Source organism: Sminthopsis crassicaudata, chromosome 1, assembly GCF_048593235.1.
Source record: "Sminthopsis crassicaudata isolate SCR6 chromosome 1, ASM4859323v1, whole genome shotgun sequence".
Taxonomy (NCBI): domain Eukaryota; kingdom Metazoa; phylum Chordata; class Mammalia; order Dasyuromorphia; family Dasyuridae; genus Sminthopsis; species Sminthopsis crassicaudata.
In genome coordinates, this window is record NC_133617.1 from 396,789,778 (window position 1) to 396,803,841 (window position 14,064).

Sequence of the window (14,064 nt, forward strand, 5' to 3'; positions counted from 1 at the left end):
AGGATAGATGTGGCCCATCAGTAAATTTGTGTGACATCCCGTACATCACTTTTATGGAAGAATGGGAGTAGAGAAAAAGAAGTTCATTGTATGAGCAGTTTCCAAGACATTTTACCTTAAGCCTCTCCACAACCTGCCCCACCCCAGGAGACTGACAGAAATCTAACAAAAGGGTCAAAAACAGTTCTCTTGGGGAAGTACTCATGATTTGGATCTATTTGCTTTATTTCCTTGAACTAAAATTCAAGACTCTGAGCAACAGAGCGGCATTGTTTGCCAGCTAAAGGTCAGGAAAAGGAGAGAAAAGAAGAAATCTGGGGGTAATAAAAAGAGGGGTAACAGTTGGATGCCAGTGATATGACATTGCCTGAGCAGAACTGAAGGGTCTCACCACCTTCCCTTGCTCTCCAGGCCCAGAGACTCATAAGATTCATAGACTGTTAAAAGAGGAAGGGGCCCGAAATATCATCAACTCCAACCTACTCATTATACAGAAGACAAATTAAGACCCTAAAATGAGAAATAATTTGGTCATTCAAGGTCAAACACATATGAACCCAGTATCCTGACTCGAAATCTAGGCTGAATTCATTACTTATACTATAAAACCTAGAAACTACTTCCAAATGTCTGGGAATAATCTATCAGGACCCAGAATAGGGATCTTAGCAGGGGAAGAAGGAATGAGCTTAATTCTTTATTGCCCCTATACCTTCTCTTCCATACAGTGAAGGTGTGGATGTAAGTATTATTACACAACCAGGAACATTTTTTAGTTGACTTCAGATAATCCCTATGTAAAAGTCATCCTTTGACTAAGGGGAAACTTTAGAGGTTTCAGGAAGCTGAGCTAGGATGTGAAAGGGCCAGATGTCACAGGGAGGAACTTATACAACATCTAAGAAAACAATAGGTGAGTATAAATGGGTGAGTAGAGACTAGCGAAGCACTTCCAGCCCAGGACAGGTAAGAAAGAGATGGGGAAGGGCATGAGCCCTGGAATCATCTCTGAGCCCAGAATCTGGGGGGCTGGTGAATGGGGACGGTACTTCTAGACCAGCTCTAAAGGTATCAGAGCTTTCAAAGATCAGAAGAGGGAGATAAGAAGCTGTGATCTAAAGGGGTTCAGAAGCATGAGATAGAATAGGAGCAAGGAATATGAGTCCCTTGAAATGCTAAGGGGTGCAATGGATAGAACTCTGGCATTAGAGTGAAAAATTACCTGGGTTCAAATTGCTCTAATCACTTACTATCTACTGAGCAGACCTGAAGGTCTCACCACCTTCCCTTGCTCTCCAGGCCCAGAGACTCATAAGATTCATAGACTGTTAAAAGAGGAAGGGGCCCAAAATATCATCAACTCCAACCTTTACAGCTTCAGCTTCCTCATCTGTAAAATGAAGTTAGAGATTTATGGTCTCTAAGGTCTCTTTCTAAATCTATAAGTCTATGATCATCATGTTATCCTTACTCTCCACAATTATTTCTCCTGCTTTGTCTCCAGGCCAAACCTCTGGAGGACCAGAGTTGGAATCCTAGCTTTCTGCAGCTTGCTACCTGTGTGATAATAGGTGATTGACTTTCACTCTTTTGATTAATTCAAGGTTTTTTAAGGGTCCTTTCAGCTCTAAATTCTATGACATGCCTCCCACCTCTTGGCAGACAGATGCAGGACCACAGCTGCAAAGGGAAGCATGCATTTATAGACATGGCCAATGTATGGATTTGTTTAGTTTGACTGTATTTGTCAAAAAATGGAGAACTTGGGATTCAATGGTATGGAGAGGGTCATGGCAGGGGAGGAGATAGTAGGCAGTGACTGAGAGGCAAAAAAATAAAAGCCTCAATAAAATATTTTTAAATACATAGAATAAAAAATACTGGATAATGAACAGGGATATTTTGTTACTAATTTTTTAAAATGTAATAGCCTTTCTAAGGATAAAAATGTGAAAAAGGTACATTTGTTTTCAAGATTTCTGTGATTCATATGAGGAAATGTTTTTACTTTTTCACAGTTATTAAATTCATGCATTATTAAAATAGAAAATAAAGAAATAAAGCATAAGGTCCTATTTTTTTTTCTTTGCAGACCATGAGATTCTTATTGGTCCTTGTCCTCTTGGGAGGAATAGCCTGCAGTTTCCATGGTAAGTTGATCCCTCCCTCTTGGATTCTGGTCAAGGCGTCTTATTCTGTCTATCTTCCTGCCCCACTCCTCTACAATGCAACATGGGAATTGAGGAAAACTTGGGCCACTGAAGCCGAGGTTGGATAGCACCTATTGAAGTCTTCTAAGAATTGTTCTCTTTCCCCAGACTCCTGATTCCTTTAGGTTCTGCCTGTTACATAGCACTTACAAACCTTCTTTGATATTTCTAGGATTTAATGGAAGAGTGGGAGAGGGGAAGGTTATAGAGAATTTTCTCTGACCTTTAGGAAAATTTATCCTAAGGTAGCCAAAATGTATATCATGTGACATGGTAGGGATTTCTAGATTAAGCTGTAATGCCCTATCAAGCCTTTTTGGAAGGAATTTTTTTTCCTGAGGTAAATGGGGTTAAGTGACTTGCGCAGGGTTCACCCAGCTGGTTAGTGTTAAGTGTCTAAGGTAGGATTTGAACTCAGGTCCTCCTGACTTCAGAGATAGTGCTCTATCCACTGCAGCACCTAGCTGCCCAAGGAAATTTAAAAGTCTTCACTTAGTGGAAAGCAAAAAGTAGTCATAGATAGACAATCCTTCAGGGCTTTGTTTCCCTATTTGCTAGAAGGGTATCACACAAGAATTATATCTCTTACACCTAAGCAGATATTTGTAGTGCAGGAGGACAATTATTTTGCTGATTCCAGGATAAAAACCACCTCCTCGGATCAGGGAAGGTGAGGGTCCTAGGAAGTAGTTTAATCTCAGATAATAGCTAAACTTCATCCAGCTTCTCTCTACCCCCACCAAAACTTATTATATATATAAAAAAAATCCCAGAAAGCAAAGAGTCATTTATTAAAACAAACAAAAAAAAATGCGTGTATAAGATAATGAGTCTTATAACTCAAACAAAATTCTGCATTCTGAAAGTGGGGTCTATCCAACACCACAGAGAAGGAGGGATATGGATATGGAATATGAAGTTGGATTCTTTTGGAAGCCCTCAGGTCTTTGAGTCTACTTGCACAGATACATTAGTGGTCTCATGGGTGATAGGGATGGGGTACTGAGTAAGCTCAGACTTGGTAAGCATCACTTCAAGGATGGGAAGAAAAATTATCTTCTTTTGGATTCTGGGTGTCCTAGACCATGGAGAGAGCTGAAGTTGTTTTATTTTTGTTACATAATTTCTGTTTTGGAGGGGTTTGAGAGATACTGAGAGGCAGCAAAACATTTTTAGTCCTCTATCTTGTTGCTTGTATGACCTCAACTATTAATATTATTATTGCTTTTAATAATTATTATTATTATTATTATCATTATCATCTCAGCCCTTCTGGCTCTAAATTTTAGATCCTGTGATATGGTAAATGTGGAATATGAGCAACTAGAGTCCTTTAAAGTTTCGTCAGACACCTTACTTTACAGGAACTGCCTAGAGTTCCTGAGTTGTGAGTTGCCTTGGCTCCCTTAGAAATCTCTCACATCTTCCCTATGGAGGGAAATACCTACAATTCTTACTATGTCCTTAAGCCTTTGCTAAAATATTGAGTCTTTAGGAGAAAGGCTAGAGAGGCTCCAACATAATGATGTCTTTGTGTCATTCCTCTTGCCTAGAACTGGGTCCCTCCTCATCACAGTCTCAGAAGCTTTCTCTTCCTTCAGAACTCTACTCAGCTGCCTCCTCTTTCAAGACATTTTCTTTGATTTCCCTATTTGTTGGAGTTTCTTCCCACTTTAAATTACCTCCTCTTTACATCTCAGTGTAAATACCACATTCTGGCCTTACTCCCACCTCCAGGAGAATGTGACAGCAGAGACTATTTTATTGCTATTTCCCCATTCCCTAGAAAAGTGTTACTCACATAGTGGATATTTCACAAAATGAACTGAAAGAAATTTAATCCTCACTGGAAACCTGCAAAGTTGTCCCTATTTCCACGTCAGTATACTGGCTCTCAGAGAACCAGAGGGACTGGCCCTAAGCCCACCCAAATGAACTATAACAGTGATCACTTGGAGATCTTCAAGATCTCCATACTCCTAATGCTCCTCCACCTGTCACACCTGAGAGCAAAGCTTCTCTTTTTGCTGTCTCTTCTAGGTGTACTTTCTAACCAGCTTTCTGGCATTGGGAATGGCTTTTTTACCGCTGGTGAAGAGAAACCTGGAGGCACAATCGAGGCCATTCGATTCTTCCTGGGGGCTTTAGGCGAATTCAAGGGGTAAGTGGAACCCATGGAGTCCCCAGGCCTTTTCCACACAAACCTTGTCAGATTTTGTAAAGGCAATAAACACTAGACAGAAAGTCAGGAGATAATATTCTATGTGAACTTGGAAAAGTCATGACCTCTCTAAGCACTGGTTTCTTCATCAGCCTAATGATGGGATTGAATTAGAGGATTTCCAAGATTCCTTTGAACGCTGACATCCTCAGAGTTTGCTCCAATACTTTATTTAGGTTCTAAGGTCTCTCTCAGCTCCAACATACAATGTTCTAAATGTCTCTTCCTGTTCTGAGACTATGATTCCAAGCTCCTAATGGCACAAGTTTCTATGATGGGTTTTTTAGAAACAGAACTTCTGCCTTCTGAGGACTGATAATAAACATAGATGTACTGAAGTAGGACATGAACTGAAGAACAAAATCAGGGGTTGTACAAGACAACATGTGAGAAAGATTTTACCACTGGGATTTTCTGGATGAGCAAGCACAAGCATAGGGAAGGTCTGAAGGTCCATCACTTCTCCATTTTCCAGTCTGTCTACTCTCACCCCAGGAATCACAGGAACCTACACTTTAGAGTACCTCAAGCTTAAGGACAAGACCCCTGTAGTGTCTGAAACCACAGCTCCACTAAGGAGCTTTGGCCAAGGAGTCAGGCAGACTCCTCACTCATACACAGATAGCTACTGTTACTTGTATATTTTAAGAAATAGTCTCAGTTTCCCTTTTTCCATTTCTTTTTCCTACTGCTTTTCCCCAAGCCATGAGGGAGAGAATGAATGATTGAATGATCACAGAGTCATAAAATGCCATCTCTGATAAGATCTTTGAGATTATGAAGCCTGGGTCTTTTACATTACAGATCATAGGATCTAGAGCTGGGGGGGACCTCAGAGGCAAACTAGTCCAGCTCTGCTCCTCATAGCAAGAAAGAATAATAGGAATTCCTTCCAGAAAATCATTTCTATAATTATCTATGTTTTATAAAGCATTTCTTTACAACCACATTTTGAGATGAATAGTACAGCATTATACCATTTCACAGATGAGAGTAATAGAATCCAAGGAAGCTGTTACCAAATTCATTGCTTATTCAGATACACATAGATAATAAGCATCACACCCTGGGTCTTTTGACTGCAGGTCTACACATTTACTACCATCCTGAGGATAGAGTAAGGATACAGAAAGTGAGGGGCTCCATTTTTTGGATGTAGGGGGAAAGATGTATTTCCAGGTTGACTGACAGACCAAACTCAGGGCAAATATAAGAGATCCACTAGGAGAAACCTTGCACAGCCAAGGGAATAGGTCATGTTGTCTTTAGACTTGTAGATATTTTCTATATCCTTTGGGAAAAGTCATTTCATATCACTGACCTCAGTTTCCTCTTATATAAACTGAGGAGGCAGGGAATGATTAAACACTATGACGTCTAAGGTCCCTTCTGAGATCTGAATGACATGACAAAACCATCAAGACTTAGCATCCACCCTTTATAAAAGGCCATCACATAGAAGTCACTCAGTGAAGGCTTGTTGCTAATAGTGTTGTAGATCTACCCCATGTCAGAACTTGAAGATTCCTCAGGATATGCAATGTCAGATCTGGGAGAAATATCAGAATATAAGGTCAGGAACACCCCTTAAAACTTATAAGAGAGCATGTGACAACTATTACAGACCTTAAAGTTCTTAATATTCAGCTACCTCACTTTGTAGAAAAGATATAAGTTCATTTAAAGAAAACTTGCTTTGATGCTTAACTGCAGGAAATTTAAATTCACAGTTATTGAGCCCTTTTAAGTTTGCACAATATTTTCCTTACAGTAAATCTGTGAGGTAGGCGATGCAACTATTACTATCTATACTGTTACAAATGAGGAAACTGAGACCTGAAGTCACTTGCTCGAAATCACCCAGATAAGAAGGGTCAGAATTAGGTTTGAACAATGGCATCTTTGCTCCAAGTTTAGAATTCTTTCCACTACAGTGTCTTACAAATGTACCTACAGAGATTAAACATCATGAATGAATTTCTGGCTATTTGGTACACAATGGGGGCTATAAGATCTCCTTTTCTGGAAATTACCCATGACAGAAACTATAAAAATATCCAACTTCTTTCCCATAATTTACTATCTCCAGCTTGAGGAAGAGTTTTCCTATATAGAGACAAATGCTGGAGGAGGCAACTCTGGGGTTCAAAGAAGTTTTAACACTTATCCTTTCTTCTAGGATCCAGGTGAAAGTAAATGATCAATGGAGTGAAAAATATGGACTCTCAGGGGGCAATCCTGAGAAATTCACCCTCTGGAAAGGAGAAAACATAACAAAAGTATCAGGCTATCATAACCTCTGCATCCACTCAATCACAATGGAAACCAACTTAGGGAGAACTTTTACAATCGGGGAGCCCACTGGCCAGAAATTCACTGCCTCCCCCCCTGAGGAGGGGATGGTGCTTAGTGGTATCAGGGGTTTTTATGGGGCCATATGTATCCAAAAAATGTCATTTGATTGGAAACACGCTCCTAAAAAATCAACCATCTGAAATAACTCTACCTGAATGAGACCCTTGCTGAAAACACCCCAATAGTGCCTACTGAAAACAACTGACACATTCTTCCCAGAAAGAATCCTAGGACACCCCCTGGATCTCTTTTGAAGACACCTCAACTTCACAACCGTGTTACTTAGCTTCCTACAACTACTGTCCACTAAGCCATCTGTCCCTTCTAAGAAAAGATTTAAAGCTGTAGTTACCTGGAGTTGTTTTTGTAAGGTTATATATTCCATGACCTGGGTTACTCTTCCAGAGACCTTAAGCTGGTCAATCATCATAAAATCTGAAAGAAGAGATGGTACCCATGACCCAGATGATGTGACTAAAGGAAGAAAAGAAATTAAGGCGGTGGTGGGAGAACAACTTGAGGGGATTTAGAAATCTAATCAATCAATAAAGCCTCTGTAAAAGCTGTGTTCCTCGTGGTAGACTATGTTCTTTGTTGGGAAATGTATTTGAGGTTTATGAGTGTAGATGTGGTACCAACAGAGGATCCCATTCCTTTGTAGCAAATCCTCAAATCAGGGGAAATAGGGGTTGTCTGTTGTGGAAAGGAGAATTGACTAAGGTCAAGAAATCATAATGCTTTGCTCTCTGTGAGACTAATAGAGCATGAAGTGTCTGTGCTCAAATCCTGGGAACATTTGGGTACTTTCCTCAATTCCATTTTCCAAACTTTGGGGTATTAGGACACTGAGGATAGAGTAAGGAATCCTGGGTTCCAGAATTGATTGTGATTTACTAGAGCTATTAGGCCAAGGTTGACTGACTCTAATTGCTTTATACCTCCTCTGACTCAGTTTCCTCATCTATTAAATGAGGGAGATAATTGTGCACTGACTTATTTCATAGGATAAGGAGGAGAATGCTATCTAAACTATGAAACTCAATGCAAATGGGAGCAATGCCAGCAATTGATGACCTCTTCCCTGAAATACATTGGTATTAACCAAACCTTTATATGGGATACACTATGTGCTAACCACTATTGTTAAGAACTTCACAAATATCTCATTTGATCTTTACAACAACCCTGGAAAAGGGTGCTATTATTATCCTCAAACAGAGATTAAATGACTTGCCCAAGATTGTACATCCACCATAAGTCTGAAGTTCAATTTGAACTCAGATCTCTTCCACTCAGGCACCAGTATTCTCTATCTACTGCACCATCAGCTGCTTCTTCCAATGGGCAATATTGGTCTAAGTAGAGGCTGTTGTGAGATGTACTTTAATGATCCCATACCTGACTCATTTCCCTGTTTTGTGATATCTATAGTAAGCATCAGACTGTCATACAATTAAATCATTAACCTGTTCTGGGGGTGAAGTACCACATCTCATTCTGATAGGTAACCCATGAAAAGCCTACTCTTTTCTTTATTTCTAACATTCCTCACTAGCATCTATTCCTATCAGAGATGAAACATGCTCAACAGATATTAAGAAATAAAATCTATAGCAGAAGTTCTGAACTTTTGCATGATGAAGCCCTTTGGCAGTTTAGTGAAGCCTATGGCCCTTTCTCAGAATAAAATATCAAACATGAGATTTCAAAGGAAAATGGTTACATGGAAATAGTTATCAAAATATTTATAAAATTTTAAAAATGAGTTTGTTTTTTAAAAACAAACTCACAGACCTCTAAGTTAATAACTGGAGGTAGAACATAACTCCTTAAACTTTTCCATTTGAAACCTTTTTTCCCCTGAGAAATTTTTATGTGACCTGGGGTATGCAGGTATATTAACAAAAATCATCATTCTGTAAATTCCATTACAAGATCCCCATATGGGATAGTGACCCACAGTTCAAGGAGCTATGATCCAGAGGATGCCTCAAATGATCAAAAATATAAATTAACTCTGATCTCTGTGCTTCAAGTTGCATCATTTTGTTCTTTCTTTTTCCTTCATGAGCCCCCAGCCACAGAATTCAAGAATTTATAAGAATAATGCAGTTTTCTGCACTCCACCTTCCCTTGTACTTTACTGATACTTGGCAAACACTGACATTGCTTCCTCTTAAGTGTTCCCTTAGACTTGGCTTATATGCTACTTGTACTCCAGATAAAGAAAGGATCATTTCAAGTATCTTGCTATAGAGAATGTAGTTCAGGGAAATCCAGTGGTTATTTGACTGGGAAGATTTCCAGCCTGACATTAAGAGATGGCCTAAGGACATGAAAAGCTATTGTGATTTTATTAATTATTTGTGAAATAACATCAGCTTCTTAAAACGCAAGAGTTGAAACTGAATTTTAGTTTTGTCCCTGGTGCAAGGAAATCATTAAGCCTTTTAGACCTTTTGTTGTAGCAAGAGGATTCCATGGATACTTGAGAAGTACCTCAACTCCTCTATCCTGGCTCTAGGGAAATGAAGGAGGGGAAGAGTGGGTGTGGTTGAAAGGAGGTTTTAACCACAAGTAAAATGTAAAGGTCGAAATGGGTATAGTCAGTTTTGCAGTTCTTTGTGGGAATTTAAGAGAGTCTTTGGTGCCTTTGGGTGGAGCAATAGTTAAGGCATATGGCTTTCAATCAGGAGGACCTGAATTCAAACCTGTTCTCTGACATTTGCTAGCTGCGTGACCCTGGCCAAGTCACTTAACCCAGTTGGTCTCAGTTTCCTCATCTGTAAAATGAGCCAGAGAAGGAAATAGCAAAGTGTGTATTTTTGAAAAAAATTATAATTCTTTTATATTATTTACATTTTCATTTCCTTAGTGTGATAAATAAAAAATAATATTAATCCTTTATGATTGGATTCAAGGATGATATATATGCTATATATATATATATATATATATATATGTATATATATATATATATATATATATATATATATATATCACCTAATACAAAGAAATCAGAGATAAATCGTATAATTAACAATCCAGCTATAATGAAACAAACACTAGAATTTGCAAGAAATCCAGCAATGATGCAGGAAATGATAAAAAATCATGATAGAATCTTGAGTAATTTTGAAAGGATACTACATAGATATAGTGTTTTGAGGCTTATGCATACTGATATTCAGGAACCAATGTTGAATGCAGCTCAGGAACAGTTTAAAGAAGATTGTTTATATTACACTTAAATGATTAATTTTGGTGATTTTTTTCTTTAACAATCCAAACCATGTTATTCTAACCTATTCAAATGACCTTATCTTTGTCACAGTTAAAGATGTGAAGAAGTGTTGGTGACATGGCAATTTAGACACCAAGGAATTGCCTGTAGACCCTTTATGTTCCATTATGTGAAGTACCATGTATGCCCGTCATTGGGTAGATCTGAATCAGAGTGACCAGGATCATGGGGAAAAGTCAAATCAGAAGAATTCAGTCCAGGAATAACCTTTAACATCTTTGTTTCTGTATACTCTGAGAAGCTGATGCAGGGGGATCTTTCAGAAGTACAAATCCAAAACATGTTTGGTGTGATTTCACATATATAGCTTATGGCAAATTGCTTACCTTTCCTGGGAAGAAGGGGAAGGAGAAAGAGAAAGGGAGGAAGAGAACTTGAAATTTGTAAAAACTAAAGCTAAAAATTAAAATGTTAAAATTTGCATTTACATTCAACTTGGAAAAAAATTAAAAATCATTTTTAAAATAAGAAAAAAAAATCCAAAACCATCCTGGGAATGTCTAGGCAATTTTAAAATTCACCTTAATCTAGGCTGATTCCATAACCAAGATCTAAATTTTTTTTATACTTTGGGTAGAGCTCTTTCTTACTTCTTCTTCAGCTTTAGACCAACTTATCTGTGCCAAAGAAAATTCTTCCTTCTTTTTCTAAGGCTTAGCAAAATGCAAGGTAGGGGGAATTGATAGTAATTTATATGAATTGGTATTTTTACTACATTCATAAAAATGGTTAAAAAAACATTTTGAGTTAATTTTTTATTTAATGATACTACAGCATTACTATACCAACCTTATTTATGTGACATACAACTTTGGGAGATTTAAACTAAACAAAGAGGCAACTAAGTGGCTAAGTAAATAGAGTAATAAACTCTAGAATAAAAGTAAATCAGAGAGTCCTGATCAACTGTGAGCCATAACTGATGTACTCACTCATTCATGCCAGACACTTTAAAAAATTGAGACTTCCTTCTGTTCTATGGCCATAGAGTTACACCTAAAGATTATCAGATTAGGAGTGTAGTTATTCACAATGAATTTTCCATTCCTACAAACCCATGAAGGAAGAAGGTATATTTGACAGAGTAGTTCCCTATGAAGCTTATTCATTTGATTCTAAGAGCTGCTAGAATAATTCAAATATTGGGCATTCAAGAGAAAATTAGTAAGCTTTCTGATCTTTATGGTCATCCATTTCCACTGTATAAAAAAATTGAGATTTGGACGCAGATAAATCAAATAAGATTCTTTTCACAAAGAATAGTGAGTACACTTTCCAGATAAACATATGGTTTCAAAATATTTGTTCTGTAATAGCTATGACCAAAGTCACCAACTAGGTGATCAGATTAAGTACCAATTGCCTTTAAACTAGATCATCTTCATACCAGAAAGCATCATTAAGCTGCAGAGCCTTTGGCTACAAATAAAAACTAAAGGGCTGCAAATGTGCAAAAATGTTTGTGGCAGCCATTTTTGTTATGACAAGGAACTAGAAACTGAGTGGATGCCCATCAGTTGAGGAATGGCTGAATAAGTTTTATATATATATATATATATATATATATATATATATATATATATATATATATATATATATATATATATATATATATATATCTTTACATATATATATCTTTATATATATATATATATATATATATATCTTTACATATATATATCTTTATATATATATATCTTTATATATATATATATATATCTTTATATATATATATCTTTACATATATATATCTTTATATATATATATCTTTATATATATATATCTTTATATATATATATATCTTTATATATATATATATATATATATATATATATATATATATATATATATATATATATATATATATATATATATATATATATATATAAAACTGTAATGGAATATTACTATTCTATAAGAAACAATCATCAAGATTGTTGAGGTTAGGAAGGACCCCCAAACGATTGGAGTCATAGACCAGTGTTGTGAGGTGCCTCAAAAAATCTGTAGGCTTGAACCCATATCCAAGACAAGGGGCAAAGTTCATTGTAATTGTAATGCCAATTGAAACAGGCTAAGTAAGTTCCAAAATAATTTAGCAAAGGACCCAAGAGAAAAGAGATAAAGTTATAGCAAAAAGTTGATCAGTTACTTATTTCCTAATTTTATTGCTTACAAGGAAATTTGAGGGGTGATCTATTCACTTTTGTCTCAGAGACCAGAGATTATCTATCTGATAGTCATAATTGTTTCTAGGACAATTCTAAGACCAGAAGACTTTGAAATTATTGACAGACATATTGTTAGAACAACAGCATTCTTAGGTCAGAGAGCCTCAGGATCTCTAATATATCTTCCCTAAAATTTGAGGGGAAAATTATTATTATATTCCTAGGCCAGGGGACTTTTATAATCATTGACAAACAGATTGCCAGAACAATAGCACTCCAAGGTTTGGGGGTAGGACTTCAAGACCACAGATTGAAAACCAGAAGACTTTAGAATCATTGACAATTTATTAGAAGTACCCCAAGGTCAGGGAGACCTCCACACTACTGTCTTCCCTAGAAGCTATTATGCTTCATTTTCCCTCTCAAGCAGTCTGCACCTCAAATTCCTTTGGGACATAGGGACAGAGATCTCTTCTTCTGGAGCTGCTTCAGGCTAATAAGGGGTGTGGAGCTGTCCTTCTCTAGTGGGGTCCAGACTGATTTGAAGATGGCAGCAGCAGCATTCAGAAGGGTGCTAAGTGTCAGAATCAGTTAGCTCATGATATTCAGGGTGAACAAATAGTTGGAAGTACATAGCTTAGAGTCTGGAGGAAACAAATCTTGTAAGTAAGTTAAAAAATGTAGGGGCCAAATAGGAACAAAAAAGAATAAATAAAAGTGAAGTTAGTATGGAGATTACTAGGGACAGTAATCAGGAGACCCACCTAGAGGAAGACTTGGGAGCGGGGAGGGTAAAGGAGGCCATCAGGAATGTCTCACATCCAGACATAATATTTAAAAGGCATTAAGCATTGAGGATTAAGCATTAAGAGAATGACATGCGGAGTAGAGATAATAATCTTAATTGTTAATAATTACTATTAATATAGTGTAATAAAATATTAATAAATATTATTAGTAATAAATTAATTAAATCTTCCCTTACAAGGGAAGGCTTTTACCCAATTAGTAAAGATGACAACAAAAACCAAGAGTAGTCTGAAGCCCCAGAAAGGGGCACATGTGTAAAATCCATCTGCCAGTCCTTCACTGGGTATGTACCTCTTCTCTGGATGGGCCTCAGGAGCAGGGGGTGTTTTAAAGCCCTTTCAGGATTTACTTGAGCAGAACTGGGCAGGCCTGACAAACCTATTTTCATTGTTTCTCCTTGTTTGTAACCAGTGAAAAATAGGTTTCACAAGGGATTGGAGAGCTTTCCCAAGTGGAGAGCTTGGTGTAGGTGATAGAGAAATTTCAGTTGGCTGGTTCAGGGATTAGAAGTTGGCCTGAAGTGTTTGAAAGCACCCAAAAGGAGAAAGGAGGTACTCCTTTCCTTTAGCAAAGAGCCTGTTTCTAGGAGTTACATGAGAATGTAGGAGTTGGGGAATTAAAGGTGCCACGGGCAGGGGCAAATGGGCAGCAGTACGGGCAGTTGAGTCTGCAAACCTGTTTCCCTTAGTCTGAAGTGAATCCCACTTCTAATATGCTTTACAAAACATAACAGAAACCTCTCTAAGTCCATAGTCAGTTTGCCATAAATGTTTTGCTGTCAAAATTCTCTTTTCTTCCCCTGAGCATGCAAAACATGTTGGAGTCAGTATAGACATCCACTCACATTCCTTTCCCCAATTCTAAATCCCTGGTGAGGGCAAAAACACTCTGCACCTATAGGGAGATTAGAACCTCCAATGGTTGGTGTAGGGTAAGCTTAGAGGCTTTCTCAATTAGCTAGGAGGCAAAGAAGCATCCAGTTTCTTTGAGAAG

The 14,064-nt window shown here is 37.5% G+C and overlaps 1 protein-coding gene across 1 annotated transcript; it reads left to right on the forward strand.

The window, feature by feature from the left end:
- The first annotated feature begins 1,501 nt into the window (after nucleotides 1–1,501).
- LOC141554543 (prostatic spermine-binding protein-like) lies at nucleotides 1,502–7,352 on the forward strand. Its single transcript, XM_074286542.1, has 4 exons — nucleotides 1,502–1,571; nucleotides 2,093–2,150; nucleotides 4,251–4,371; nucleotides 6,611–7,352. The coding sequence occupies exons 2-4, from the start codon at nucleotides 2,096–2,098 to the stop codon at nucleotides 6,924–6,926; spliced, it is 492 nt and encodes a 163-aa protein (XP_074142643.1). The 5' UTR covers nucleotides 1,502–1,571; nucleotides 2,093–2,095; the 3' UTR covers nucleotides 6,927–7,352.
- The last annotated feature ends 6,712 nt before the right edge of the window (nucleotides 7,353–14,064 follow it).

Excerpts from the sequence above, each read along its gene's own strand:
- LOC141554543 (XM_074286542.1), top strand. The coding sequence starts at position 2,096 with ATGAGATTCTTATTGGTCCTTGTCCTCTTGGGAGGAATAGCCTGCAGT. Across the intron at positions 2,151-4,250 it reads AATAGCCTGCAGTTTCCATG|GTGTACTTTCTAACCAGCTT; the intron begins GTAAGTTGATCC and ends TGTCTCTTCTAG. Across the intron at positions 4,372-6,610 it reads GCTTTAGGCGAATTCAAGGG|GATCCAGGTGAAAGTAAATG; the intron begins GTAAGTGGAACC and ends CCTTTCTTCTAG.